General features: G+C 35.5%; 3 protein-coding genes across 3 annotated transcripts; 1 reads left to right on the top strand and 2 right to left on the bottom strand.

Moving 5' to 3' along the window:
- Positions 1 to 132: 132 nt before the first annotated feature.
- On the bottom strand, positions 133 to 6,292 carry LOC128158813 (kelch-like protein 3). The gene is made up of 7 exons (XM_052821775.1): positions 6,143 to 6,292; positions 5,232 to 5,704; positions 4,336 to 4,844; positions 3,933 to 4,161; positions 3,475 to 3,615; positions 2,664 to 2,856; positions 133 to 2,365 (listed from the first exon to the last, which is right to left on the bottom strand). Exons 2-7 carry the CDS (start codon positions 5,629 to 5,631, stop codon positions 2,143 to 2,145), a joined length of 1,695 nt encoding a protein of 564 aa, XP_052677735.1. The 5' UTR covers positions 5,632 to 5,704; positions 6,143 to 6,292; the 3' UTR covers positions 133 to 2,142.
- A 191-nt stretch (positions 6,293 to 6,483) lies between these two features.
- LOC128157321 (histone-lysine N-methyltransferase, H3 lysine-79 specific-like) lies at positions 6,484 to 11,256 on the top strand. The gene is made up of 5 exons (XM_052819823.1): positions 6,484 to 6,564; positions 7,576 to 7,611; positions 9,175 to 9,445; positions 10,054 to 10,221; positions 10,359 to 11,256. The coding sequence occupies exons 2-5, from the start codon at positions 7,605 to 7,607 to the stop codon at positions 10,747 to 10,749; spliced, it is 837 nt and encodes a 278-aa protein (XP_052675783.1). The 5' UTR covers positions 6,484 to 6,564; positions 7,576 to 7,604; the 3' UTR covers positions 10,750 to 11,256.
- Positions 11,257 to 11,747: 491 nt separating this feature from the next.
- LOC128157313 (SCO-spondin-like) lies at positions 11,748 to 25,598 on the bottom strand. The gene is made up of 22 exons (XM_052819811.1): positions 25,513 to 25,598; positions 23,708 to 23,860; positions 23,202 to 23,600; positions 22,077 to 22,181; positions 21,149 to 21,628; positions 20,812 to 20,907; positions 20,415 to 20,582; positions 19,836 to 20,006; positions 19,461 to 19,631; positions 19,189 to 19,359; positions 18,854 to 18,961; positions 18,561 to 18,734; positions 18,065 to 18,235; positions 17,420 to 17,590; positions 17,198 to 17,305; positions 16,779 to 16,952; positions 16,362 to 16,529; positions 15,777 to 15,947; positions 14,056 to 14,163; positions 13,594 to 13,773; positions 13,256 to 13,377; positions 11,748 to 11,970 (listed from the first exon to the last, which is right to left on the bottom strand). Exons 1-22 carry the CDS (start codon positions 25,550 to 25,552, stop codon positions 11,875 to 11,877), a joined length of 3,705 nt encoding a protein of 1,234 aa, XP_052675771.1. The 5' UTR covers positions 25,553 to 25,598; the 3' UTR covers positions 11,748 to 11,874.
- Between the last annotated feature and the right edge of the window lie 1,977 nt (positions 25,599 to 27,575).

Here is a 27,575-nt window from a genome sequence, read left to right as displayed (position 1 = left end):
TAATTTTGGGCTAATGGCAATTTTATAATATTTAAAATTATTACTGCTCTAAATTTGACCTTGACATATGAAATATGTTATATATGAAATTAAAGTTGTGACAGGCATGCATAACACAAAATTCTTGTGACGTTTGTAAAATTATCCTTTATTAAGCATTATCAACAGAATATCCCATATATGTTTTCCAAGTGGAAATTAACTGACACAAATAATCTGTGAGCAATTACTCCACAAATAAATATGTCAAGGTCTCTAATAGAGGCCATTACATGTACCTTCACAATATGGAGAAATGTACAAATATAATTGAAATCATACCAACTTATTAGTTACAAATATCTGCCCTTGGTCAAATGTTCATAAGTGAAGCAGTCTCAACAACTGGAAAAATCACATTGACTTGATTGAAAGTAATTATCAAACAATAAATTCACCATATCCATCCTATTAACTTTATTATTCTGACATCTTTAAAAAATCTGATGAATTCCCTCGAATATTTACAATACCAATTATTTTTTTTAAAAATCTTTCTAAAATGCAGTTAATCTAAAAATCTTTTGTGAATATCGATATGACTTTTATCCATAGAAAAAGAAAGAGTATTAATACTGTAATAACATTTCAAAAATGTTTTTGATGCTCCGTTACATACATGTATAACACAAAATATAGAAATTGTTCAAACGCAAGACTTAATATATCTTGCAGGTTATGCCTTCCCTGAAATTTTCTTTACCAGTTACTGTGGAATTATTAGAATTCGTGGTGGCTCAATTTTCGTGGTATTAGTGGGTAGCCCTCCCCCTCGAATTTAAATCCTCAACAAAATTTTTTTTAGAGTTATCTTTGTTGCTGAAACAGTAACTGATGCATCCAAGAAATTACATCCCCACGAATGAGCAAAAATGTCATGATCCACGAAAATTGGCCCCCACGAATTTAAATGATTCCACAGTAAGACAGAATAGTATTACCTACTTTACATTCTCTTACTTGTGAATTGGACACTTGTTTAACAAATAAATGCAAGTTAACAGGATGAATATGGTATTTAGAAATCAAAACACTAACCACATAAATACATTTAAATCTTTTTAAAAATTAGCACACATCACAATCTCAATGCAAAATAAAGACTCAACAATAAAAATATATACATGTACATGTATTAGCAAGTGTTATACCTAATTAATCAAGAACAAAAAGGTTCAAATAAATGGATGAATCTATAACAGTCTCAAAACTACTGCATATATAGACAGAAACAAAAATTATAAAAGAGGAAAGAAAAGATCAAAAGGAAAGATTTACAGCATGATTTTGCTTAAAGATTAAGGGTCAGGATATTACAATATGCAGCATAATCAGTTTTACTGGCATTTTTCCAAAAATTTAACCCAAAATATCATCCATCAAGAACCCATACATGTATTCCTCACAAATTCTCTGGAAGACAGACTAGCGTGTTGAAGGAAAGACAGAGTGATCACGTTTTTACACATACATCTGCAAGGAGATCAGATTGAACAAGTAATTTGTAAATCTAGAAGCACTGTCATTGGCATACACTATAAAAAGAAAAGACTTTTTGTACGGTACATTACTGTAAACCAACTTTTATTCCAACTTTCGCGAGGTTAGCGAGAGCCTTGTTGTCGCGAATATTTCTCGTCGCGAACCAATCCTTTGTCTATAGTTTTTATAACAATACAGGTCTGGATAAGGCTTGGTCGCGAACATTAGTCGTCGCGAACCAGTTTATTTATTAGCAGTTAATTGCGAAATAAAGTCGCCGTGAATAAAAATTGGTTTACAGTAACTCATCTTGCTGAATAAAATGCTGAAGAAACTTTGAAATATGGGTAGGTGTTCTTATTACAAAAACACAGTATACATCACAGCCATAGATCATCATAATACATGTATAAGTACATGTATTACGTATACACATTTTTACCAACTGTATCAATGCCCATATGCATTATCACAATATAGGTGCAAAGAATGTATTTTAAAAAAATTATCACAAAAGAGTCACACAGGCTTCCTTACAATCAGCAAGGGACTGACAACACTTCAAGAGGCTCCGGTATTCAGCATGACACAAATAGAGTGGGGGTGGGGGGAGGAATTCCCTCACACAATGGACGCTCCACATCCTGCCCTCCCAACCAACATGTTGCTGATGAATGACCAGCGATCGCGATCAATGTCGTACACCTCGGCACTGCGCAGTCTGTAGGAGCCGTCGAAGCCTCCAATGAGATAAATCTTTCCATCATACACAGCGATTCCTGGCCATGCTCTTGGCTGGTTCATGGACCACAGGGTTGTCCACTGGTTTGTAATAGTATTGTACCTGATAAAGAGTTGTAAATGTCTTCAGTACTTTTTACATCAACAGGCTACTTATCTGGCCAGTTACTGATATTTCTCTCTGATTTTCTTTTCCATTTGACCCTCCCTCCCCATCTAACAACAAATAATTTGGGGAATGTTACATCATTGCTGCTAGTTGCCTCCTACCTGTATTTTCAATTGCTTGTGAATATTTTGTTAATATGTGACATAAAAGGAATGAAAATGTGTACAAGTATTATTTTTCACATCTGTAAAAACTGTAATCATGGAGCCCACTACATGAGTAAACCTTGTACCTTTCTGCCACATCAAAGTACTGATCAGCTGTTTTGTATCGGCCTCCAATCATGTAGATGTTGTGGTCTATGGCGATCAGTGAGAGTCCAGATCTAGCCTTCTCCATCTCTGTCACGAACGTCCAGTCGTCGGTGCTCGGATCATAGCACTCCACGCTGGCTCGATCCATGTGAAGGGTTTTATCATAACCTCCTGTGAAAAAGATGTGCTGAGTCAATACCACCTGTATATTCATGTTTCCAGTACTTAAGGATGTACAAAATTTATAATGTTTAAGAAATGATTTCAATGTCTACCCAAGTTATACCCATATAACCTGGGTTGGGGCAGTTTAAGCTTTATAATACACAAAGCGGATTTATAATCCGCAAGGCGGGTTTATAATATAAAAAAGCGTAAATTGCTTTAACCAAGGTTATACGAGTATAACTTGGGTAGATATTGAGTTCATTCCTTTAATTATCTGTAATTTACTGTACAAATTGAGTGCGTTTTACTTTTACAAATGATATTAATCTGCTCAAAATTCAAACGTATTTACATCAAGCAAATTAGTACGTTTTTGACAGTGGTGCATTTTGATGTGTCTTGTGAAGTGCAAACCAGGTTATACAAATTTAACTTAATTTTTCTATCCAATCAAATGCTACGTTACAACCAGAATTAAATTATACAGATTAATACTTTTTTAGCAAATATTTTAAGTAAAAATCATAGACTATGGAATAGAAATCACTGGTCTCACTTGTTTCTACATCAAATCAAAAAAAAAATTTAACATTTTGATTGAAAACACATAAAATGACCTACCAGCAACATAGATCTTCCCATCACAAACACATACACCAGCCCCAGAACGTTTCCTTTTCATGTTGGGACCAAATGACCAGGTCTCTGTATTGATATCATATTTCTCCATTATGCTATAACTAGTAGATCTATCCTCTCCTCCTAAAAAATATGGATGATATCATCATCATCATCATCATCATTATTTCATATCATTTTGGAGAAGAACACATACAGTAAAGTATAATAAAGATGACTTTTTTCTATTGAGAATTTTTAGCACATCTACGGTAGTAAATAATTTTCAATGCAAATTACCTTCCTTTTGTTGAGTTTTGATAAAGCTCCAGTAAAAGAAGCACAAGGATTAAAAAGAACCTTTCATATTAAGAGAGAATGAAAACAGCAAAATAATTTCTTTAGTAAGTTGTAGCAAAGAAGGAAGCCATGAAATTTCAACAAATTCATATTTTAATTACCAATGGCATACAGGTATTTTCCAACCCCTGCAACAGCTACAAATGAGCGAGCGACTTTCATGTCGGGTTTGGGGACCCACTGTCTCAGCACGGGGTCATAACACTCCACACACCGAAGGTAAAGGGTGTCTTCTTGAGTGTCCACTAAGGCACATTCTCCACCCACAGCATACAGCATGCCATCTATACTGCATGCTCCAACTGCTGTACGGGCTATATTCATATTACTCTGCGAAAATAAAACAAGTCATACAAAACAAGTTTTAATTTTATATGCATAACAAATTTTTAAAATTTTGAAATTGAAATTTTCATTTGATAAAAATTTTACTCCAAATTTTTGTTTCACATTAAACTTTACTCATACATACTGCAATGGTAAATGGTATATGTAAACACTCACTACATGTGACCATTGGTCTCGAAGAAAGTCGTATCTCTCCATACTCGAGAGCTGACAGTCGGAACTATTTCGTCCTCCCAGGACGTATATACTAATGGGCATGGCACGAGGTCGGATCAGCTGAAGGGATGTGGAGTCATGTAATGTAGTTATAGCTTTGCTAATTAACAACTGACATTTTGCACAATTTTTCACAAACTCTGATTGCACTACAACATTTTCTAGGTAAGAGATTTCTAACAAAGGTAACTTCACGTGGGGGAGGAGTCGACAGGCTTCCGAGAACCTGCTGTCCGGATCCCACTGAATCCAGTTGCACACGGCCTCCATTACTTCGTTCTCTTTGTTCACCCTGATGGTGTCACTTTTGAGCAGAGTGATCAGTCGATCACAGGAGAGCTGCATGAACTCCTCACAATGAATGACTTCCAGAAAGTTCTCGTTGATGAAGTGTCTGGAGGCGGACTCCAGTTCTCCACACATGTACATGTCAGCCAGGCCATGGATACCTGGAAGAGAACCAAAGGCAAATAAAGTCTTTACCCATAACACACTTGAAGAAATTTATTAACAGATATCATATTTTAAAGGCAATTAAAACCTTCAAACACTGGATTTACATATATGCAAATATGTCAACCATGATGAGTACTTGCAGATTTATAGAAAATCAGCAATTACATTTTTCATAATAACTTTGCCATTGCCTTAAAATATAATAAGAAAGTTTTTCAAGTACCGGTACTATTGACAGTTACATGTTGTTTGAGAGATTAACAGACTTATAAGCATAATGTCTTAAATAACGAGACAAATATATACATGTACTTAGTATTTTTAAAATTTCTCTTTAAAAGTCGCTGGTATAGTGTTGACTAGAAAAGAAATGTTCCTACCAAGGCAATTGGAGGCAGTCAGCTGTGACTGTAGGAATGTGGCACACATTTTCCGCAGTTGATGCAGTCCTAAAAGGCTGGCCCCTTGCAGAATTCCTTCTACATTGTCAACATTGATCTCAATGACACTGGTGTACATGAATTCAATCAACTCTCCCATGGCCCATGACTCTAGTCCTTGTATCTCAATCTGTGCTTTCTCCGACTCCAACATGCCATTTGTAAACATAGCACAAAGATATGGACTACACCCACACAGCACAACTTTGTGACCAGTGAATTCCTTTCCATCTACGCTGAGTATAACATCACATAGTAAATTACGCAGTCGTAACTCATGCATGACCTTGAATGCATTTTGTGTCTGACCAGACACAGAAAATGTTCTTGACTCGATCATTTTCTGAACTGATGTCAAAGTTTCTTAGCAAAACAGCTTTCACATCCTGGAGATGATGAATAAAGACAGGTATCTGTAAAATAGATGTGGATAATTAAAGTAAGTGGAAGTTTTGTTTTTCTTTTATCATGTTTTCCATATTTCATTCAATACAGAAAAAAACATAGAAATATCAGTCAAACAATAGGCTGATAGAAGACGACTGGAGATGTTCAAAGGAAAAGGAGACCAATGAAAAAATGACACTATTTTATTATTATTCTAATAATTTAACCATTCAGACTTTAGCAGTTTAGTTGTCAACAATCATAAACTGTGGATTTACATCGTCATGGGGTGAAATTCTTACATCTCACTCTCTAATGTATTACATATTTAGATATTGTGTATATTGACAATGACAACGAAGTCAACTGCTGCAGTCAATGAGTTCATTGGGACATCTCTTAAATTTCCTCCCACGACACTGTTTGATTTGTTCACTTGTCAAATACTTTTATTTTAACATTACCCTGTTTTCATGATACGGTCCTTTGATATTCTACTTCAACAGAGGAAGTACAATGGTAATCTCTCCAAAAATTTGCAAAATTATGAAGATAATGACATTTTCTCCATCATCAACTACAGATGACTAAATACCGGAATACAACAAATTTTACATCCGGTTTGTTTGATCGAGGTAAATCGTTCCTCGATTAATTTTAGTATTTTAATTCAAGGATACAATAATTGCTTTCTTTTGATCAGATGATACGTTTGATTTAAAAACATACGCCAGAACAATTCTGGTGATTTTTAAAGCATCCAAAAATCTTAACTTAAAAATTTTTGTCCGGAAAAATAAGAAACTGTTTTCTTTTTACGACGCAGGTAACGTTTCCGGAGTTGTTGTACAGGAAAAAAAACAAACCCAAATGTTTTATCCTATATCCTCGGAGGTCCATGAGTCGTTACCCTAAGAATGTCTTCCACTTTAATCACTTAATGAAAATTTTGACACTAAATTATTAATAGCATATCTAAAGTACATCTATTTCTTCGTAAAACTTTACACTGTATTCATTATTTTTTATTTGATAAACAAATAAGTGAGCAGTCTAAGCACCAATGAAGCGGAGACGGCCATTTTGAAAACTGGTCCTAGAGTCGTGACGTCAGATATAAACAAAACTATGGGGCCAAAACAATCTAAACATTAGTTAATAATGGACAATAGTGCTAACAATAACGAATTGCACAATATAGCAAATTATGAAAATAAATTATAAATATTTTATAAGTTACAAATTGAGCAATATAGCCTAATAAACCGTAACACAATAACACCGGACGCTTTCAAAAAAACTGTAGTCTCTGGGTCAACTTTATGCAAAACTCTATCTCTGAGAGTAGCATTGATGCCTTTTTCACTGAAATGTTCATGTTTTTTAACCATTTTGTATGCATTTTTGAAATTTATTGGGGAATACATTCTGTTATTGTTTCTTTTTGGAAACGGGATTAACCTAACAATAACACAAAACAAACTTCAAATGCTATAAGGAACTTTACTTCTTGTAAATTAAAATTATCCTTGTTTGGCCTTGAATATTTAAATCAGATCACATGAATTTCATTGACTGGATGTCAAGAAAAGAGACAACCGCTGTTATATTCTTAAATTTTAGGTTCAGACGAGTATTTGGCCATTTTCATCTGTAACTTTATTTGGGAATAAGAAATCTCAGCAACAGTTGATAAATAAAATTTGAAATAAAAAATGTTACCTTTTTTGATCGCATTATCGACTGCTGTATAGTAAGAAGTGATGTCACATATTGTAGTAAATTTTTTTTTCACGGAATGCCTAGCCTAGAACCTAATCTCGAGAAATACGCAAAGAAAACAAAAGGGACACGACTCAGGGACCGTAACGAATTAAGGACCTCCGACGATATATATATATATTCTCTGATTACATTAAGACTTAAATGACAGGTATGCATTTTGTTAAATTTTGCAAAAAATTGATTTTTGAAAAAAATGTATATTTTATGTAGTGAAGGATGTTATGAATGAGTATTGCATGGTGATTGATTATATATCTGTATATAGCATGTTATCTATGCCTGTATACTCTGTCCCATTTATGCAGCACATTTTCTAAAATTATTTAATATTCATAAACACCACTAGGTTCATACGATGTACATTCAGTAGTAATATGTTTTACGATGCTACCGTTCTGGCGAGCGGAGCAAGAATTACACATACCTTGCATCTGTCAACCTATATAGTACGTGTTATTTAGCCTAAAGGCTAATATAGGTATTTACAAATGTCAAAGAATTTTTGAGGGATTATTGCTCTACAATAAGTATGCCAAAGGTACTAATTTTAATGGTTACGATACATACAGCGCAACCCCCTACCCTAATCTCAGGGAGATTTGTCGAGACTGAAAATTTTTTGACGGACGTCAGAGACGTTGGTAAAAAAAATTTCAGTCTCGACGAATCTCGCTGAGATTACCCCCTACCCCTCTCCAGAGAGAGAGAGAGAGAGAGAGAGAGAGAGAGAGAGAAAGAGAGTGCCCGGTCCCTGTTTGTTGGTGTGTAATTTCCCACTTTAAAATCTAATGGTTTGACTATATGCAATATCTACATTATTTAAATTAACTGTTTATTTTTTCTCTTTATTCCTTTTTATTTGGTTCTAAATGTCCTTATTGTTTATTTCTTCCCTACTCATATACTTACCTGCCTACTGTACATGCATGCACAATTAACTTAAAAATGAATCGATATGACAGTAAAGTATGGCTCTTGCTAGTATATATTTATTAAATCTCTATATTAAAAAAAAATTAAAAACAAATCATTTGTCAATACGGCAGGTATCGCAGTCTATACTGATATAGCTATTATAGTACACGCATTACAGATGTTTGATCCACCTCTAAATTTATCGGGGGAAATATAGCGCGAGAGCACTGTGACGTCACCCATGACTTTGCTTGCTTTGTTTACGTATTTCGACTCAATACGAAGGCATGGAAGCATGTAACAAATCTCTTGAGTCTCGCCAAAGCATATGCGGTACTCAAAACGTGTCTTCAATCCTTAAGATACCATAAATTACGAGTTAAAAGTCGGCCATTTTTGATGCACGCAATTAATATTCTCGCGATTTAATATAAAATAGTGGAATCGCGTAATAAAGTACTTGCGTAAAATAAGGAATTTACAGTACTTCGGAAATTATTTCAAAGACTATATCTTCTTTATTTTTTATTGATTGTAGTTTCTTTGATTTTTTTATAAAGCATATTACTGTAAAGTGTAGTGTATGAATTTAAGAGTCTGTGCAACCTGAATACCTCAATCAGAAAGCAAGAGATTGTAACTTTCCAGGAATTTGCATGATCTGACAACCTGAAAATTTATTTTATGGATCCTGACAATTTATTTTATGGAAAAGAGCCACTCCCATGCCCCAGCTACACTAGTCATGAAACTAATATGAAAAGAAAATTAATTTGTATTTAATTAAATATTTTAGATCAAGGAAACAGTAAAGTTCAAGTCTATTTTATTCCTCAAAACCCGGAGATCCTAGCAGAAAACTTGGAGGAAGTGGTTTTATCAGGAGATGTTGCCCAGGAAACAGTTGTCGTGACAACCACAGATGATGAGAGTGTTGGCGGTGACTTTGATGAGTCCAGTGTTGTGCCTATTGAGAATTTAGATGTCTTAAATACCATAGAATTATCATGTGATGAAAACTTCCAGTCATCTTTAGAACCATCTCCAATCACTCCGTCAGATCTTGGGTGCGTTAATTCCTAATTAGCAATTCATAATTCATTCTCTCTCACATAGTAACAAACATTATATGTTTTTTAAAAGATATTTAGGTTTTTTTTTATATAGAGTAAAACAAGTTTACAGCAGACACACTAACAATGAATTTATTATCCTACTGGATAAAAGGAATTATATGTTAAGTTTAACAAATCAAAATCACTTGTCCCTGGCACTTTTCTTTATGACCATATTTTACTTTACAATTAAATACAATAAACCAGATTAAACTACAGGCAATATTCCTATAATAATATCATGTTCATGTTCTCTCCTAATTAAGTATTTGTGAAGATAAATTGATTATGCCAATCTTGCATTAAGCTAAATGGAAATTATCTCTTTAATCCGTCATTTGAAGGTTATGATATTTTATTTTTAAAAGTATGTGTACTGGTATAAAGCCACAAAACATTTACAGTATACAATGTAATCCAAACAAGTACCGGTAATGATTTATGAGCTCATACATTCACACATTAAACCTTGTAAAACACCCAAGTTTGCTTCATCATAGTATTAGTATACATCTAATTGGATATTTCCAATTTCTTTTTTTTCTTTTTTTTTTTTGCAGAGATGGAAATGAAGAGTCCTTTGTTCAATCTTACATAGCACTTGTTCCCAACAATGAATCAAGATTGGATACAGAACTGGACAATTCTCATCTGACGGTCAAGGAACTCACCAAGCGAGAAAAGGACAGGATGTACAAGAGGGAGCAGAGGGCCAACAAAGAATACAGGTATTTTATAATTATTTATATCAAAATGAATTAGAGAGAAAATAAATGACAAATATTTCCAAACCAAGTTACGATAGTACATATGTACTTGCATTGAGGTGATGGTCAATGAATAAATTTTTTCAAATTTTTCACAGAGAACAAGAAAAAGTTCAAGCCAAACAAAGAATGAAAGACAAAAGAAAAGATCCGGAATACAGAGAAAAAGAAAGGAAAAGAGATGCAGAACGTCGAAAACTAGCTCGTTTGAATAACAAAGAGTTTCGTCAAAAGGAGAAGGAACGTGACAGACAATATAAAAGAGACCATCGGAAAAAATCCAATTCCAGCTTACAAAGTGACCTTGCAAATAGAGCAGGTATTTCTCCGAGCAGTTCTAATGCATCGGAAAATCTAACAGTGGGTAATTGTTTCACAGTGTTGGACTGGACGGGGATCAGCAGTAGTGATGTTGATGTGAAGTTAACACAGACAGTGGATGAATCGGATGTGACAGAGTATCAAATGTATGATCAAGATTCAATGTAAACAAAAAATGATTATAATAGTACACAAATTTAGCTATCTAGCAACTATGCAGCTTATATGACATGCAAATTCAAAACGTTGAAATATTTGTTCTTCTGAAAGAAGAAATAAATCTTGAGACAAAATAATATGCACCAGGTAATGGTTATTGCATTTTGTATTTCTCTAAGTTAAATTTATTTTGGGTTCTAAGAACTGTTCTCTATAAGAGGTTTTATTTTTGTTAACCTTAGGCTATATGCAGAAAAACTATCGAGTTATTCAAACTTGTGTAGATGATTAGTATTACCTAGCTAGCAAGTGATCAATGATTCCAAATTGCTGTTAATTTACATTAATATCTTGTTAAATGCAATTTTTCTTGTCAGTAAAAATGAATGATACATGAGTTACCATGGCAACTTATACTTCAAATGGCCTCCTCAGAACACTTTAATAAACAACAACAAGTGTTTTATGATTGATATTTATTGATCCAGTGAAATATAATAATCTAATTTATCTCTGGATATGTAACATTGTGAAGTCTTAAAAGTAAAATTTTCATTGGTTGAAAAAAATTGCGTGGAAAGATCAATTTCATTCATTTCTCTGAAGTCATTCATTTCAATTAATATGTTGGGAAATAGGAACTTTGTAATGCTGAATTTTTTATTTTCTGAATAATGTTGCTGTAGATCTTTAGCTCACCGTCTAAAAAAAAATTCTAGACAACCATCCAATTTTTTGAAAGACAAGTGAGCTACATATTAACAGCTGGCTAGAATGATACAAAAACATTTTGATTGTTAATTTACAAATTATTGATTTTTGATTTGTGACTTATATTTTTTTTTAAAAATCGAAAACCCAAGAGTGTTTGTTTCAAGGGGGTGTCACCCTGTTGCAATCTGCTTGTTAACCAACCGTACCTTGCGTTGTTTTCTTGCTTTTTTGGAAAGGTGGTTTGTAACGAAGCAGGATTGCAACAAGAACACAAAAATAACAACGCTGGTTGCAATGATGAATCAAAAACATATTTATCACTTTACAAACTATATTCCAATGCAGCATTTAGTGTACATTAAAGGATATATTAGTATTTAGGTAAATTTATTTCCTATGAGATTCACTTCAGTCGATTTTTTAGACGCCGAGAATTCCCTGGAGACAGGGTCTGTCGTCACAGCAAAATATCTCCCCGCTGGATAAAACATCCTTCTCAAACGAACAATCTTCTTTCTAAAAAAAAAAAATATTAAACGTAAAGATTTTGTACAAATTACTAGTACATAAATTCATTTAAAGATAAAAAAAATAAAATAAAAGATGTAGCTAACAACAAGAAAACAACCGACTTTCCTTTATTAACAAAAACAACAACAGTGCCATATTTAACATCATATACAATCCTTTAAAAAATAAATTCACATATCTTTGAATAACGACTGTATATAACGCACCTAGTATTGTAATACTACAACTCTATCCTGTATAAAATACACCAATAATGTTACACCCCTTGCAAGGCCGTATGAATCGTAGGTGGTATCAAAGATGTAATAAAACATGAGTAAGCATTATCATCTCATGAATTTAATACCTCAACAAAAAAACAATGGACCAAGAAAAGTATACCGGTACATATAATCGAATCGTTACGTACTTATTTCCTCTATCTGCGGTTATCTATCATTTGATATATTTTCAACTCTCTTTATGTTGCAATAATCAAAACACACAGAAAAACGTTGGTTTAAGTGTTCCAAAAATTAAATAATCACAAAAAAGAATAAATTAAAACTTCGTTTTCGCAAAATTTGCAACTCGCAAAAACCGGATACATGGTACCTCAGAACAATGGATTGAAACAATATACACATGTACCGACTGCACGACACTAACACCTACACCCGGTCTCGCTTGTGTATGCATACCGAACGACAAATTATACCCGGTACTCTCTCTACCGTCGGTTTATATATTTACTCTGCATACGAGATTGTACCCGGTATGTGACCGTCGTATTACATTACTAACCTAGTTTTACATACGTTACAACTGTGGACGTTAAGATATATACCTATGTACAATTACAGCATTTTAACTCCTACAGTAAATGGTTAAGTCATGTGTGCTACGACTAATTATTACACAAATTGGACGGAAATGTTATAACCTGATAAAGATGTACGCCCGCATTACGGTATTTTGTGTTTCGGTAATGCAATACCCCCCATGCGCGGATCCAGAAAATTTTTCCAGGGGGGGTCCGAAGGATAATTGTGTTTGCCGGGGGGGGGGGGGGGTCCGAGGCATATTTTCGCGATAATTTTACTATGTAAATTTAATAAATTTTCATTTTCCAGGGAGGGTCGGGACCCCCCCGACCCCCCTCTAGATCTGCGCATGCCCCCTAACGATGTGTGTTGCAATCGGCCGTATCAATACATACCTTAGAATCAATGCATACCTTGGAATCAATACATACCATAGAATCAGTACAATCCATAAAATCAATACATACCTTAGAACAGTGGACAGTAAAGTTATACCCGCTGTATGACCGTATCATGCAAGTCTCCGTATCGTCGCAGAAATTGTCCCACGTACAGCTCAGATTTTCATCACATGTCGGACAAGGTTTATCTGAATATAATGCAAAATGTTGTTAAAGAAAACAGGACTAGATAGCTAAAAGATCAATTTATGGACCTTTTAATAATATATAATGAAAAAATAATTCTTTTAAATATAAATTAGATGTGATCATTAAGGACTCAAAGGTACCATGAAATAAGTATATAGTATTAAAATGGTCGTTAATTTCAGGTGATGTGAATATGGACATCAATGAACATGTACCTTGAGGACAGGATGTGACGTTGCAAAGTTCGAGGTCAAAGATCTGACCCTCACAAGCTTTCCCGCCATTCTGTGGGATGGGATTATTGCATAGTCGATTACGTTTTCTGACGCTGAAATCACCACAGGTGGCGCTGCATTCAGACCAATGTTCCCAGGAGCTCCAACCTCCATCAACGTCTTTAAGTACATCAGAATAAAATTATGTACGTATTTTTTTTTGTACATTGTATATATTGTTTCAGCGGTGGTAATTGTTTCAGCGGTGGTAATTTTGACGATTTCAGAGTGTGTCATCGAGTTTGATTTTGGCAATTAACCGACAGAGTAAGTCAAAACTAATCGCAAAAATCACCCTCCACAGTTGATTGCGCGTCTAAAAATATATCGGTGTCCTATCTCATCCATTTTCTAAAATTTAAACTGACAATTTATTACTACATGGTAATTATTTATACTAACCACAACTACCACAGCTTTTTGGACACATGAGTCGGCCTTGTGGGTTGCTGACATCACAGATGCTGGAGGTAAAGATAGTACATCCGGGGTCATGGTCCTCGCACAGTACTAAAACACACAGAGTTCAGGACATTTGAACGTAAAAATTCTCGGCTTTGGAATACATTAATGAGTGAATTTTTCGGTTCTTTGTTTTGCCGTATGATTTATAATATGTATAGTTATTTCTAGTTGTAGATGTTAACTTTGTCTGTTTAATTTTTAGGTATAAATTGCCATCATTTAGATTTCGAATGTATATATGAATTTCAATATCAGCCTATCTGTGGAAGCAACGCAAAAACTAAGAGCAATTAGTTTAGAAGCATGGTTGTTTTTTGTATGAAATTACTAGTTAACATGTACGTTTTCAATGAAAAAAGTCTGGCTTTAAGTATTTAACTACTTTGGTTGTTACGAGTCCCAGCATTTAGATAAACTTACAACTAAAGGATATTATTTTTTTTTATAGTCTGTCCCAAGTTATTGCTTCCATCGCTTTTTGATGATTTTTAATAAAATTACCATACCTGTGAAAGAAAGACAGTTGAAATCGTTAAAAGGAAATATATCCAAGATATCTTCATTGAACAATTACCCCTTTCCACTCAGAAAAATTCACAGGAACGAAAACAGATTCCTTACGGAGATTTATAATGGAGAATGTTTACATCTTTTCTCCATTCGGAATACACTCGGAATACATCGCACAATTTCTTAACGTTATCATCCGGGCTTATTAATGGCTGTTGCAATGCAAAATCTCCGAAGACTTTCAATTTCGGGATGTGTATTGAAACCTGAAGTGGTAGAGGGGGCGTTTCAAAACAGATAATCTGGACATTTTTTATATTAGTGGATGAACTTAGTTTGAGCACAAAGGTATTTACTATTATTGAAATATCAAGCAAAAAGTGGTGGAAGCAAAAACTCGGGACAGAGTATAGATATTCGGGGTTACTCTAAATGAACAAACATACACTAGTATCGTAGTTCTTTACTCCATACCATCAACCTCAATAGCGGCATTATGACGTCCCAATAAATGCAAGCGATTCTCGAGATGACGTTTAACAAAATATATTTACATTCTACTGTGTTTTTCCATTAAATTCCTTGATGTTTAAATGCCTCTGAATGCAACACCTATTCACTGCGTATTAATTTACGAGTAATATACATAAATAGTTCTTAAACCGTGATTTCTATGTTATCGGTTAAAAAATGTATTTCATGAACGTTGTCAAAACACCATGTTTTATAATTATTAAACAAAAAGTGGACTTTATTGTTAAAAGGAACATTTCAAGAGTTATTTATCATGGATTATATTTTCATGCTCGTCGATCTCATCTCAACAGTCTATGTGAAAACCAGTTTAAACCGGTTTTACAAAACAGCTGTTCTTACTGTTACTTATTCACTCCCTCCGTGATCTGCACTTTATATCGATTCATTTAAGTAAACAATTGATTTCTTCAGTAAGGGAATGTAAATATAAGCATTAGATGATTTATTTTTGACGTCGTCGTGTCAATAACTGCCGTCAGGTGAGCAGACAAATTATCATAACGCGCTAACGCGCGTTATTCAATTTGTCTGCTCACCTGACGGCAGTTATTGACACGACGACGTCAAAAATATATCATTCAATGCTATAATAAACGAAAATAATAACTGACGTGGGCACTCCGTCTTGTTACAGGGTTGAGTCTCTGTGTCCAGTCCATTGCAGTTTTGGCCACCAAACCTTGGTGACGGATGCGTACATGCGCGCGTGCGCTTAAGTACACCCGCTCCACACGTGACACTGCATAGTGACCAGCCCGACCAATCGCTCCAACTTCCGTTCACTACAGGGAGAGAAGTTTAACTTTTATTGCCTTTAAGTTTAGCCGACGGAATACATAGCCAAGAATACAAATATAAAGTTTAACATGCAAGACGGTGCACAAAATCCGGATTAAATAACACAATGTATCAATAAATACATTTATGAAAAAAAATTGAAATATATTGACAAAAACATTCGTAGTTTATTTTGTACGCGAACAAGTAAGTTAAGAGGTGCAAATATCTCTGATAGAATTATTAAAGCCTTTTATTTTTAAGCCAACTCCTAATAAAGTCGAGCTCAACGACATTGACAAACTCTTCCCTCACAATAAAGTGGACAATTCTTCACAGCTAGGCCATTAAACCAAAAAATATGGACAATGATTATGTATTCTTGGTCTTCATGTATTTATCTTCCGAACGAACGCTACCTGGACACCCATGTATACATGGCTTGATCTCATAGGGATCCCCGGTGCAGAAATTTCCGTTATGAGAAGGCGCTGGATTGTTGCACTTCCGATCACGTGTTTGAACGCCTGCTCCACAAGTCAGGGAACATGACGACCATCCAGCCCAATCAGACCACTTCCCGTGAACTGCCAAGAAAGCGGTGGCACCGAATGAGGAAAGTTTTGATCTCTCCACCTTCGCCAAATTCATGCAAGTTAAATATGTCTTTCGAAATGAAAAAGAGATCTGTGTAAATATCTATCTTCATGTCCGCAACAAAACTGTTGATCAAATTATCATTTTTCGTCATTTTTGATGAAATAGAAGCCCATTCAATAGTTCAACTTAATTTTCACAAAATGCAATGTCATCGTATGACGCGAGAACCTTCTTACTTGGACATGCTTCTGGCGCGCAGTTCTCGATTTCGCTGCTTGTCCCATTACAGTCTTTCCCGCCATAGGCTGGTGCAGGACTTGAACAATTCCTGGTGCGATGTCTGGTTCCGTTCTCACAGCTGACACTGCATGAGCTCCAGGCAGACCACTGTGACCACATGCCATCTACTCCTGCACCAACGACAAAGGAAGACATATATATGATTGCGTAGCTGCCTGTCAAACAAGAACAGGAAATTGCTGTCTCATCAGTGAAAAAAAAAAAATTGAAACAAGGAGTGGTAAATAAATTTTTCTTGTTTCGAAGGCGAACTTTCAGTTGGTAAAGTTACGTTCAAAATTTACTTCAAACCTTGTAAAATGTAATTGTTACTAGCATCAGAAAAGCGTATATTAGAATTAAATGTTGCACCTACTGCAGGTGCCACAGGTAACAGGACATAATTGCTGGCCATAGGGATGGTCCGCTGCACAAAACACGTTCTTATGGGTAGAGCATTCCGGACTCAAGTCTTTGCAAACATCTTGAATAGACATTGAAAAAACCGCACTATAACTATTATGTCCGGTTTTCTCCAAAATAATTCATTTTATTGATCTATTGAAAAAGAGTGGTATAGATTTTATTGAACACTCACAAGGACATACAGAATCATTGCAGGGTTGTGTGTCTGTGACATTGCCAACACACGCATGCCCATTATACTGAGGCGGGGGATTATCACAGCTCCGGGATCTTGTTTCCACGCCAACGCTACACGTGACACTACATGTGGACCAATCAGACCAGGCGGACCAATTTCCGTTTACTGGAAAGAGAGAACGCGTCATTGGAAAACATTTTTAATGGAAAGATTACTTCTTGTCGTCAATCTGATATGAAACTATCTCAATTAGTACTGACCGGAACATGAGCTAGCATAAAACGTAAGTGGTTTAGGAGTGTTAGAATTAGAATACCGGTATTACGAAAAAGCAAAAAGGTTGTCTCTAGAAAAATTATGACACAATTAGTCTAGTAGGTCAACAAAAGTGTTGACCTACTAAAGTATTTTTGTTAGAAGCTACATTCACTTTGTAATCCAGACTTTATTTTGATATTTCCTATGTTTTTTTTTATATTAACCGTCAATTTTCTTGGTGTTCTAGAAAAATATTTTTTTAAACTGCCCATCCACTCTTTTGGGAAAGTGTAGAAAAAAAACGTGTCCGGCAATTACTGGACTTTATAGACAAGTGTTCTTCGGGACCTATTTACCTGACCAATATTACAAACAATTTACCTGGACAAGGTATCTGAGAACAAGCTGTGACGTCAAATGACGGACCAACGCAATATTTCCCTAGGCTAGAGGGCGTGGGGTTGGAGCAACTCCGGAACCGAGCGCTTGTTCCACCGTCACACGTGACTGAACACGTGGTCCAGCTTTCCCATGAAGCCCATGACCCGTCCACTGAAGCAGCAATATATCTTGCATTTGAAATTGCTCAGAATTGTTACAAAAGGACAATGTAATGTACATCATCCATCATGTAAAGTCATTTATCTTTCTGTAAGGATGATGTGAATACCATCATTCCATTGCTATCAACGTTTCAAAAAATTCACTTGCAACCTGTCTGTATAATAATATTACTGATTTCAGTTATGGAGGAAAAGATGGAAAAAAGGAAATAAAGAACCATATTCTAGCACCTACATGTATTTGCATTTTAATTTATTTCAAATCCAATTTAAGAGCGATATTTAAGGATAGCAGACACAAGTCTTTGATTTACCTATACATTCCTCTGCGTTGCAATCTCCTGCCTCCTGTGCAAATCCAATACAGTCTACCCCACCACGTAATGGAGCCGGGTTATCGCACTGCCTCGATCTGAGTCTGACCCCGCCCCCACAGGTCACGGTACAAACGCTCCAATTTTCCCAATTACCCCAGCTACCATCAACCGCTAGCAAAATAGAAGAATATATAAGAAATCTGGTAATTGTTTTTTTTTTTTAAAGAATCGTGCATCTTTCTGGATTCCTTCACCGTTTGGTTTCATATTGATAGTATAGTGTTTCTTACGACAAAGTCCACAGGTTTGAGGACAGACATTTTGACCATCCACATTGCCAGGTGCGCAGAAAACGTCCTTCAGTAAGGCACATTGGTCGCTAGAGTCAGCACATGAGCCTGGGTAGAGAAAACGACAATCCGACTGACCGCATGTTTTATTGTCTATGTATCTCCTTCACTCGGGATTCGTAAGCTAACGTTAGTAAAATTAAATTTGAATACTGCGTAAAAATCCTAATCTTTTCCTTACTATCATATGGATTTCTCTTTCTCACTCTTTTTTCCCAATCTATTTCATTACTTTTATCAATTTGATTTATTTTGTTTAGAATTTATTTACATACGTGAGCAAGGGGCTAAAATACACGATTGTGTATCTCGAACACTTCCGGAACACGGCTTTCCACCGTGAGATGGCGCTGGGTGTGTGCAAGATCGTGTTCGTGATATACTTCCAGCTCCACACGTAACGCTACAAGAGCCCCAACTTCCCCAATTTGACCAACCACCGTGTACTGCAATAAAGATGTTAATACTTGTTCATAAAATTTAAAAAAAGACGGGTTCTTTATAGTGGATGCAATATTATCAAAACAACAAATTATAAAACTAGTACTTGGGCATGGTCCCAGGTTACATTTTTGTGACTGGTGATTGGCGCCTCTACAATTGTGCCCGCCATAGGCCGGCTTGGGGCTGTCACAGGACCGATATCTGATATGAACCCCTGTACCACACGTGGTCGAGCAGGCACCCCAAGAGCCCCATCGTGACCATGCGCCATCAACTATTTGCAAAGATTAGAACTACAAATCGTTGTGTTAATGTAAATGTTTTTTTAAACCTTATATATATATAAATGATGACATCATTGTTGTTGATTTTTTTTTTTTGAATTATGAAGTATCATGACGAGATCGAAGACTTTTAATTTATGGCTATCTTAGTGTTATTACTTGTTACGGGGATGATACTTTTTTTTCCATTGTACCTGGGCAGTGTTTAGTATTGCATGCCTTGGTCTCCTGACTCGCTGTACCACACCCTTTCCCCCCGTGGGCTGGCGCCGGGTTCGTGCAAGTTCTTTGTCTGGTCTCAGACCCCGGGCCACACGATGTTGAACAAGAAGTCCATCGACTCCAAGCCGACCACTGTCCATCGACTGAATCAATTTGATGTATCATTTTGTTATGTAAGTGTTTAATGAAGGAAATTCGTAATAACTGGCATGAAAAATCAAGTTTGTACAGAAAAAAAATAGAAGATCAGTGAATTTGCTACTGCGTGGTAAAAGGAGACAACTTGAGGAACAATAATTACGATTTTGAGAGAGCTTGATGATCGCGGCCATTTTTAGACTATATTTATCTCCTTAAGAAGAAGAGTTTTATAAGAAAATACCCAAATTTAAAAGAGAAAATATTTTCGATAGATTTGCTGACCGTCCAGCCTCCTTAGATAATCTTGTTGAACTATTTGTGATTCGTAATTCCATGGCTTGAAGGGCGGGGGGGGGGGGGGTGTCAAATTGATTTTGGAGCAGACAATTAATGACGGTTCTATCACTCACCAATACAGGATACATTACAGGCCTGGGTGTCGCTTCTGCTCCCAGCACAGTTGGCGCCACCGTAATTCGGACGTGGGTTGTTACAGGAACGCTGACGAGTTTGAGTTCCGGTTCCACAAGTATTTGAACACGTGTTCCATCTTCCCCACGACGACCAGTGCCCATTGACTATATAAACATTTTTTTTATTTTTTAAGTTTGTTTTATAGCAGTTATATTTATGAACTATGTGCTTGCTTTGCTCTCCTAGTAAAGTTCTAACTTAATTGATAATCAACCTGATAGAACCTATTATTAGTACATGTATTAACAACTAAAATATATAAAATTATTTTACTGATAACATGTAAAATAAAATTTCTATGTACATTCCATATGACCATTCCGATGTGCTTACTTGGATTATGATCGCAGGTGCAAATATTTTGAGAACATTTCGGGTGGAAATCACGTCCACAGCTGTGGTGGGAACATCCTGCATCGTCGTTACATTCTGCGTGTAACAAACTCAGTCGTAATTCTCATTAAAGAGATATTTTTACTTTGCAAGATATAATGAAATAATTTTGCTGATGCATCGTATTTCAAAATGAAGGGACAAGATCAAATATGGGCTAATTGACTTCTACTTTTGTAAATACAAGAAAAAATCTAAACCTTAAAGATATTTTTTTTTTAAATTAGGGCCCAGCCTCACCCTTTATTCCATATATTCATGCCTGGACAAGTCTTACCGAGACACAGGCAAGCATGCGTGCCGGACACCGCCATGCAGAAAGGAGATTTCCCTGACGGACAGCGGTTGTAGCGAGTACAGTCACTGTCAACTCTACAGTTGCGTCCACATCCACAGGATCCGGAGTCACAGACCTTGTGATAGCCAAAGGAGCAGTGGTGATTGGAGCAGTCGCCGTGCTGTGAACACGTGGTCTCACAGGAACAGATCCGTGTATTGACTTGCGCCGGAGTACACATGGGATCGGCATTCGGACACCGCTTTCGGGCACAGTCATTGTTCCCCTGACAAATGCGTTTACAGGCACATTGGTGTGTGTTGGACGCGCAGGCTGCTGTATAACCTGACTGGCATTGATGGTACACGCATTCCACGTGTGTGGTACAGCTCTTACTTTCGCAGACACATCGGTTGCCCTTGCATCTTCTCTCGAATCCACGTGGACAATATTGACGACAATCAGTCGCTGCCAAACAATCTGTTTAAAATTATTTCTTTTCAATCAGTTGTCTACTTCGATTTTTTTCGTGTTATAAATCAAGAGCGTAAAATATAATCAAAATAAAAGCAAACACAAATATTGACGATTACAAATGTCATCCACATATACATGACAGGCTAGTAAAGACTTTTCCGAGTAACGAAGTAAGGTGAAAACTAGAGTTTTGATTATACGGGTATAATTGTCCTTTTTATCTGTCCTTAATGACGCAATTCACAGCCCTCATGACGTAATTCACAATCATGTAGTTCTTTTACGACTATCGTAATCTCAAATTTGCTATTTAATATCTACCTGATGCAAAAATTGTCAAGATGGCATCATTCAAACAGCTTTAGATATCTGTAACTGAGGGATTACACTACGAGTGTATGTGTATGTCTGTAGTTTGTTTGTTTGTTTGTTTGTTTGTTTGTTTGTTTACCTGTGCAGCCACATTGGTTTGATGCGCAATAAGGAACAGTTTGTCGGTTGCAGTAATTTTTTGAACACTCGGTGTTTGCTGAACATGTCCTTACGTAACCTGGTTCTGGAGATGAAATAAAATGAAAATACGAAATCATTAGATTGAAATTAGATAAAGAGAATACTTTTTGTAGTTCATCATCATCATCATCATCATCATCATAACCACCATCGCCGCCGCCACCACAACTTTTATCATCATCATCATCGTCGTTGTTAATACCAACACTACAGGTAAAACCACCATTGTTGTCATCATCATTATCATCATTTCATAATAATTGCCTATTTTTTAAAATTTTCTTGTTAATTTTGCTTAACTATTCTACAAATTAGTTTGGAGAGAACATATGTTTTCTTGTGGATTTTTTTTTCTAATTCAAAAGTCAATCATTTGAATGTACGGATGCGTATAGGTGCTACATTGTGAAATTTATTTTCAAAATTCCAACTTCAAAAGTTAACGTTAATTTTGATAGATCCAACTTTAAAGTTGGAATTTCCAACTTTAATCTTGAAATTTTCAACTTTCAAGATGCAAAATCAAAGATTAAAGTTAGAATTTTCAATTTACTCCTGGAAACCAAAATTTCACAGCGTGCACTCAGACGCCTCCGTATAGATCGAATGTCCTATCCCGATTGTTAAAGCTTGTGCTTGGTAATCTGCATTTTTTCTTAGACAGGTTGGACATGGCATTTGAAAGTGTGCTTTTCATATAATCTGGACAAAAGGTCACGGTCTGGTTTACTAAGTTATCTTTTGTCAGATTCCTTGACGGTAAGCAACCTTTGTTGATAGTGACCAAATGTGGAAGATCCTTAGATTTTAGATCGAGAGGTCAAACATGGACCGACAACTTTCGATGAGTTTACTCGACCATGAACAGATTTGATGCACATATTTGAAATGACAAGTGATTGACCCCATTTGATTTTTAGGTCAAAGGTGTGTGATTTAGTGATCTACGGTACAAATATCTAACCCAATTAATAAACAAAACATGTATACATGTACACGCCTGCCCAGTTCAATTAGTGGTTCACCGAACAGACGGACCAGAACTGAAGAAAGTGTTACGTACGTGCCACGCATTCACAAGTGTGTTTGTTTGATGGTGAGCAATATGGCATCGTCCCGGCCTGACACGTGACAAAGATGGGACAATCAGAATCCGAGTGACACGTGGCTTTACATTTACAATGGCCGCCATCACAAACGGAAGTACTTCCTGTCGAGCAGATGTTTGTGCTGCAGTCGCCATTTGAAGAGCAACCATTTTGACATGCGCACGTACTGGTTGACCCGTAGACTGACGAACACATTATGTCGCCGCCATGAGGACAGTTATATCGAACACAGTCGGAGGCGCGTGAGCATGTGTGCTGACAGCTACACTGGTGCGAAGTCGTGGAGCAGACGGCTTTATAGCCTGTTATACAATGATGCTGTGAACACTGTTGGTCCGTGTTGCACTCATTTGCTGTTAAAAAAAACAAAGCAGAACAAATATATACAATAAGTAAAATAAAAACCTACCAGCCTTTAATGCTATAGAATTTTAAGATAAATCGTCGACTTTCTACTGACCGACACAGACACAGATCCGCGCCAGGTAGCCGTCAATCACTTCCGCCCCACAGATTGGCCGCTCCGACTTGAAGTAGCAGGTGCCCGGGCAGTCTGAGGCGATGGTACAGGGGAAGTAAGTGCTGCAGTGGGCCACGCCTCCTAGACACAGACCTACAACGGCCCACCAATATGTACTTAAGTAAACCCAATGTGTATAAATGATAACATACCTAAATTTAGCTGTCCTTGAACGGCGGTTTTCTTCTAATGTTTTTTATTGTAGAAAAGGTCTCTTTTTTTATTGAACAGAAAGCTAATGGATGTTTGGGCCTAAATAACCATATGACCATTGCGTGAAACTAATGTGCATAATCAAGACATTCTAATAATTTGTATTTGTTTAAAACTAGTCAATAAATACATTTATTCAGGTGAGCGATGTGGTCCACAAGCCACTTTTTTTGGGGGGGGGGGGGTAATCATTCCACTAAAAAAAGAAATTAAAGACGGGTGTCGATAAGAAATGCTGTATCCATTCTAAAATAATAATTAGCTTTTGCCTGGTAATTTTGTTGTTTTGTTTTGTTTTTCTTTTGTGTAAACGTTGTTGTCGAAATCAACGGAATTTCTAAGCAGAGGTAACGGACTTAAACTCTTGGGTTCCCACCACGTATTGACATGTGATAACAAATCTACAACCATCTGACAACATTGAGGATATTGTGTTATTATCACAATTGATGTCACATTATACATGTATTAAGTGATTTTTATCACAAGCAGTATAATCATAAATTGCAGTCTGTTGAATTAGTTAAGGTATCTCACTCCTCACGTTTTGATTTCATTGCGCAGTTGATCATTATATTTTCAATGAATATGATTTTATTTTTTTGATAATCAAAAAGGGATCATTATTTCATAATAACACAATATCCATAAAGAAAATCCGTTTGAATCCAAGAAACAAACAAGTTCTTGGGAGAACTATTTTTCGTGCGTAAGGTTTTTTTAGACGAAAATTTTTCTTTTATTCATAATTCACATTTTTAACATTTGATAAGTTTGTGACATGTTCTATAGGTTCTGTGTGACATGTACGAAACTGAATTTTTAGAGAGTGATACACGATTAGCATAAATTCATACAAATATGTAGAAAATGTCTGAATTTTTTTAAGCCATTTTTTGCGAAAATTTTACCTTTGAAGCCATATATTTAAAATCAGACATCACTGACCCCCGTGTTTTATTATGTCAAAATGATATTGAATACATATCAAGGCAAATTGGATTAATCTTATTTTATGCTTGATATTTGAAATTATTTTTTTTCAAATCAAATTGTAACTATTTTAGAAATTGTCTATTTTAAGTGCAAAAAGGTCACCAAAAAATTATGCAGCTTCGTTCATTGTGCATAATCAAAATAAATATTTGAAGAAATAAACATAATCAAAAATACTGACAACAAATCCTAATCAGGCTTTAAGTCGCATTTTAGGTGCAAAAAGGTCAAATTAAATTGGCCATAACTCAGAGGTACATGTATGAACACTGACCTTCCATAATCTTTGTATTTATAAAGTATATTTTGTCTACAGATTTCAATGATATACTTCTCAAGAAATTCTTGATACAAATACATTGAGGATTGGGATACCTTAAACAAACATTTTAATCAAACTAGTTTCTTTATAATTTCCACGGATGTTATCGGTAATCGGCTGATTCGGTCACTGATAAATGTAAACACGTTATGAATGTCTTAATTAAAATTCTTGATTTCCAAAAAGTACTCAAATCAAAAAAGTATGTACTTACAGATCACGAAAACAATTACTCCCATGTAATTCGGTTTCATATCGCCGACATTATATCCAATCCGTATAAACGAAGGTCTTGTTTTCTTATCATTGTAAGGATTGTGATTATTTCAAGGATGAAAAACTTGACGTATAATATTGCTGTCAGTCTGGAATTTTCATGTTTTTTGTTGTTCTTTTAGAAGCTGAAAAACCAAGTTAACCACTGAAAGTTGAAAAACTTGAGTAATGGTACATGTATTTGGAAAAGTTTATTTTAGCATATTACCTGTATGCTAGAAGTTAGAAAAGTTAGTTATCAGAAACTAAAAAATAGTTAATGTCGTATTATTATGGAATCGTTTAGATTCGTACTGTAGATTCCTTATTTTACGCGTGTATTTATTTCCACGATTCCCACGTTTTGTATCATATCGCGAGAATATAAAATCGCGAACATGGAACTTTTATACTAATTTCTTAATGTTCTTAACTCTCAGAAAATAAAAGCGAGATTTTTGATTTCGCGAGGTTCGCTTTTTGCGATATTACGCGGATATTAATTTCTCGCGTTTCATTAGGAATCTACAGTATTTACGTAAAGATGTTTCTAACGAGCCGATGACTGTCCATATCAGTGACTCTCTAGCTCACCCCTGCGAATGTTATTTAAGCATTGAATCGGTGTGTGCAAACAAATTATCATAACGCGCTAGCGCGCGTTATTCAATTTGTATGCACACCGTTGCAGTTATGAGACTACATCTTTCAAAAAATAATGATTCAATGCTTATATTTACGTTTTTTAACTTTATTTCCTTCCCGAAAATATGATTTATTTTTGAAAAGCTCTGTCTTATTCAACGAGTTATACGAAATTAACGGAAGAGCCACTGGAACAGCCGAATTATGCTGACAAAAATAGTGCACAGCGTTTTAAATTCTAATAACCCAATTTTATTTTTCTTTATGTAATTGAATGAATATACTTTTGGTATACTAAGAAATTAATCAATTTAATTCATTTAACCGTCAAAATATATTTACATCAATGAACTATTAATCAGCGGAAGTATAATATCAGGTCGTGATCCGGTTTGAAGTCGTGAGAAGAGTCAGTTCATGTTCTTCTAGAAATACTGTAGGAATACTGAATGTATTCATACGCACTAGATTGGGTGATTGGGTCTTCTGTGTTATGCGTAAATATCACTCAAATCAACCAATGCAATTTGATAGAGGGAAAGAAAGAGAATGTAAATATTGTCATTTAAATTTTAGACCACCTGGTTTTATTTGACCCTTTCAGTTTCGCAGTAAAATCGTGTCTCGTGTTTATAGTCTATTTCATAGAATATAGGTACTTGTAATCAAATATAAATTCAGGACATTTATTGATTTTAAACTTTATCTTCATAAATTGGTGGATAAAATGACTTCTAGAAATAAATGTGACATTAGCAAAAAATAAGATTTTTTTCTGCTTGCAACAATTAACATTTTTAGGAGCGATCCCCCATATTAAGGATTAATTTTCTATCCGCGCCTGACCTAGTAATAGGATCAATAGTGAAACAGACTATACCATTTTATGCAGAATGTTCCTTGAAAATGGCTCGATATACTAAGTTTTTATACAAAGAGACACTCATTCGTTTTTTTAGAAAGCACGGTATTGCACATCACAAGCATCAAACATGGCTATAATTTTATTAAGCAACCCAATTTTCAACCACGTGTACATTGTTTAAACATGAACGATAACTCTGTTCTGAATATCAACGTGTAGTTCAAGTAACAGTGTACTGTTAGATGATGAAATAAGACATACATCTTAATAGATTTTCGTGTTTTAACATAAATCAAAATAGGATATGATATGATAAAACGACCAGTACTAACGTATTTAAAGAATATTATCCGAACACTTATACTTCCGCTCGAAATTTCACAGGATCTGAACAAATCTCGGGGAAGTCTCGTGAACTTTCATTCGAGCACCTCATGATTCATTGCATACTTAGCAACGATAAAGAAAACATTCCGAACACATTCGCAGGGGTGTACCTGCAGGTTTATAGC

This window comes from Crassostrea angulata, chromosome 1 (assembly GCF_025612915.1).
Source record: "Crassostrea angulata isolate pt1a10 chromosome 1, ASM2561291v2, whole genome shotgun sequence".
Lineage (NCBI taxonomy): Eukaryota > Metazoa > Mollusca > Bivalvia > Ostreida > Ostreidae > Magallana > Magallana angulata.
This window is presented reverse-complemented; position numbering and strand designations above follow the sequence as displayed.

Coding starts and splice junctions, on each gene's coding strand:
- LOC128158813 (XM_052821775.1), bottom strand. CDS start 5,631: ATGATCGAGTCAAGAACATTTTCTGTGTCTGGTCAGACACAAAATGCA. Junction 3,616..3,932: donor AAAATACCTGTATGCCATTG/GTAATTAAAATA, acceptor CATATTTTTTAG/GAGGAGAGGATAGATCTACT. Junction 2,857..3,474: donor TGGGAAGATCTATGTTGCTG/GTAGGTCATTTT, acceptor TCTTTTTCACAG/GAGGTTATGATAAAACCCTT.
- LOC128157321 (XM_052819823.1), top strand. Junction 9,446..10,053: donor ATCACTCCGTCAGATCTTGG/GTGCGTTAATTC, acceptor TTTTTTTTGCAG/AGATGGAAATGAAGAGTCCT. Junction 10,222..10,358: donor AGGGCCAACAAAGAATACAG/GTATTTTATAAT, acceptor AATTTTTCACAG/AGAACAAGAAAAAGTTCAAG.
- LOC128157313 (XM_052819811.1), bottom strand. CDS start 25,552: ATGAAACCGAATTACATGGGAGTAATTGTTTTCGTGATCT. Junction 15,948..16,361: donor ATGTATACATGGGTGTCCAG/GTAGCGTTCGTT, acceptor CTCTCCCTGTAG/TGAACGGAAGTTGGAGCGAT. Junction 13,774..14,055: donor AAAAAGCTGTGGTAGTTGTG/GTTAGTATAAAT, acceptor ATGTACTTAAAG/ACGTTGATGGAGGTTGGAGC.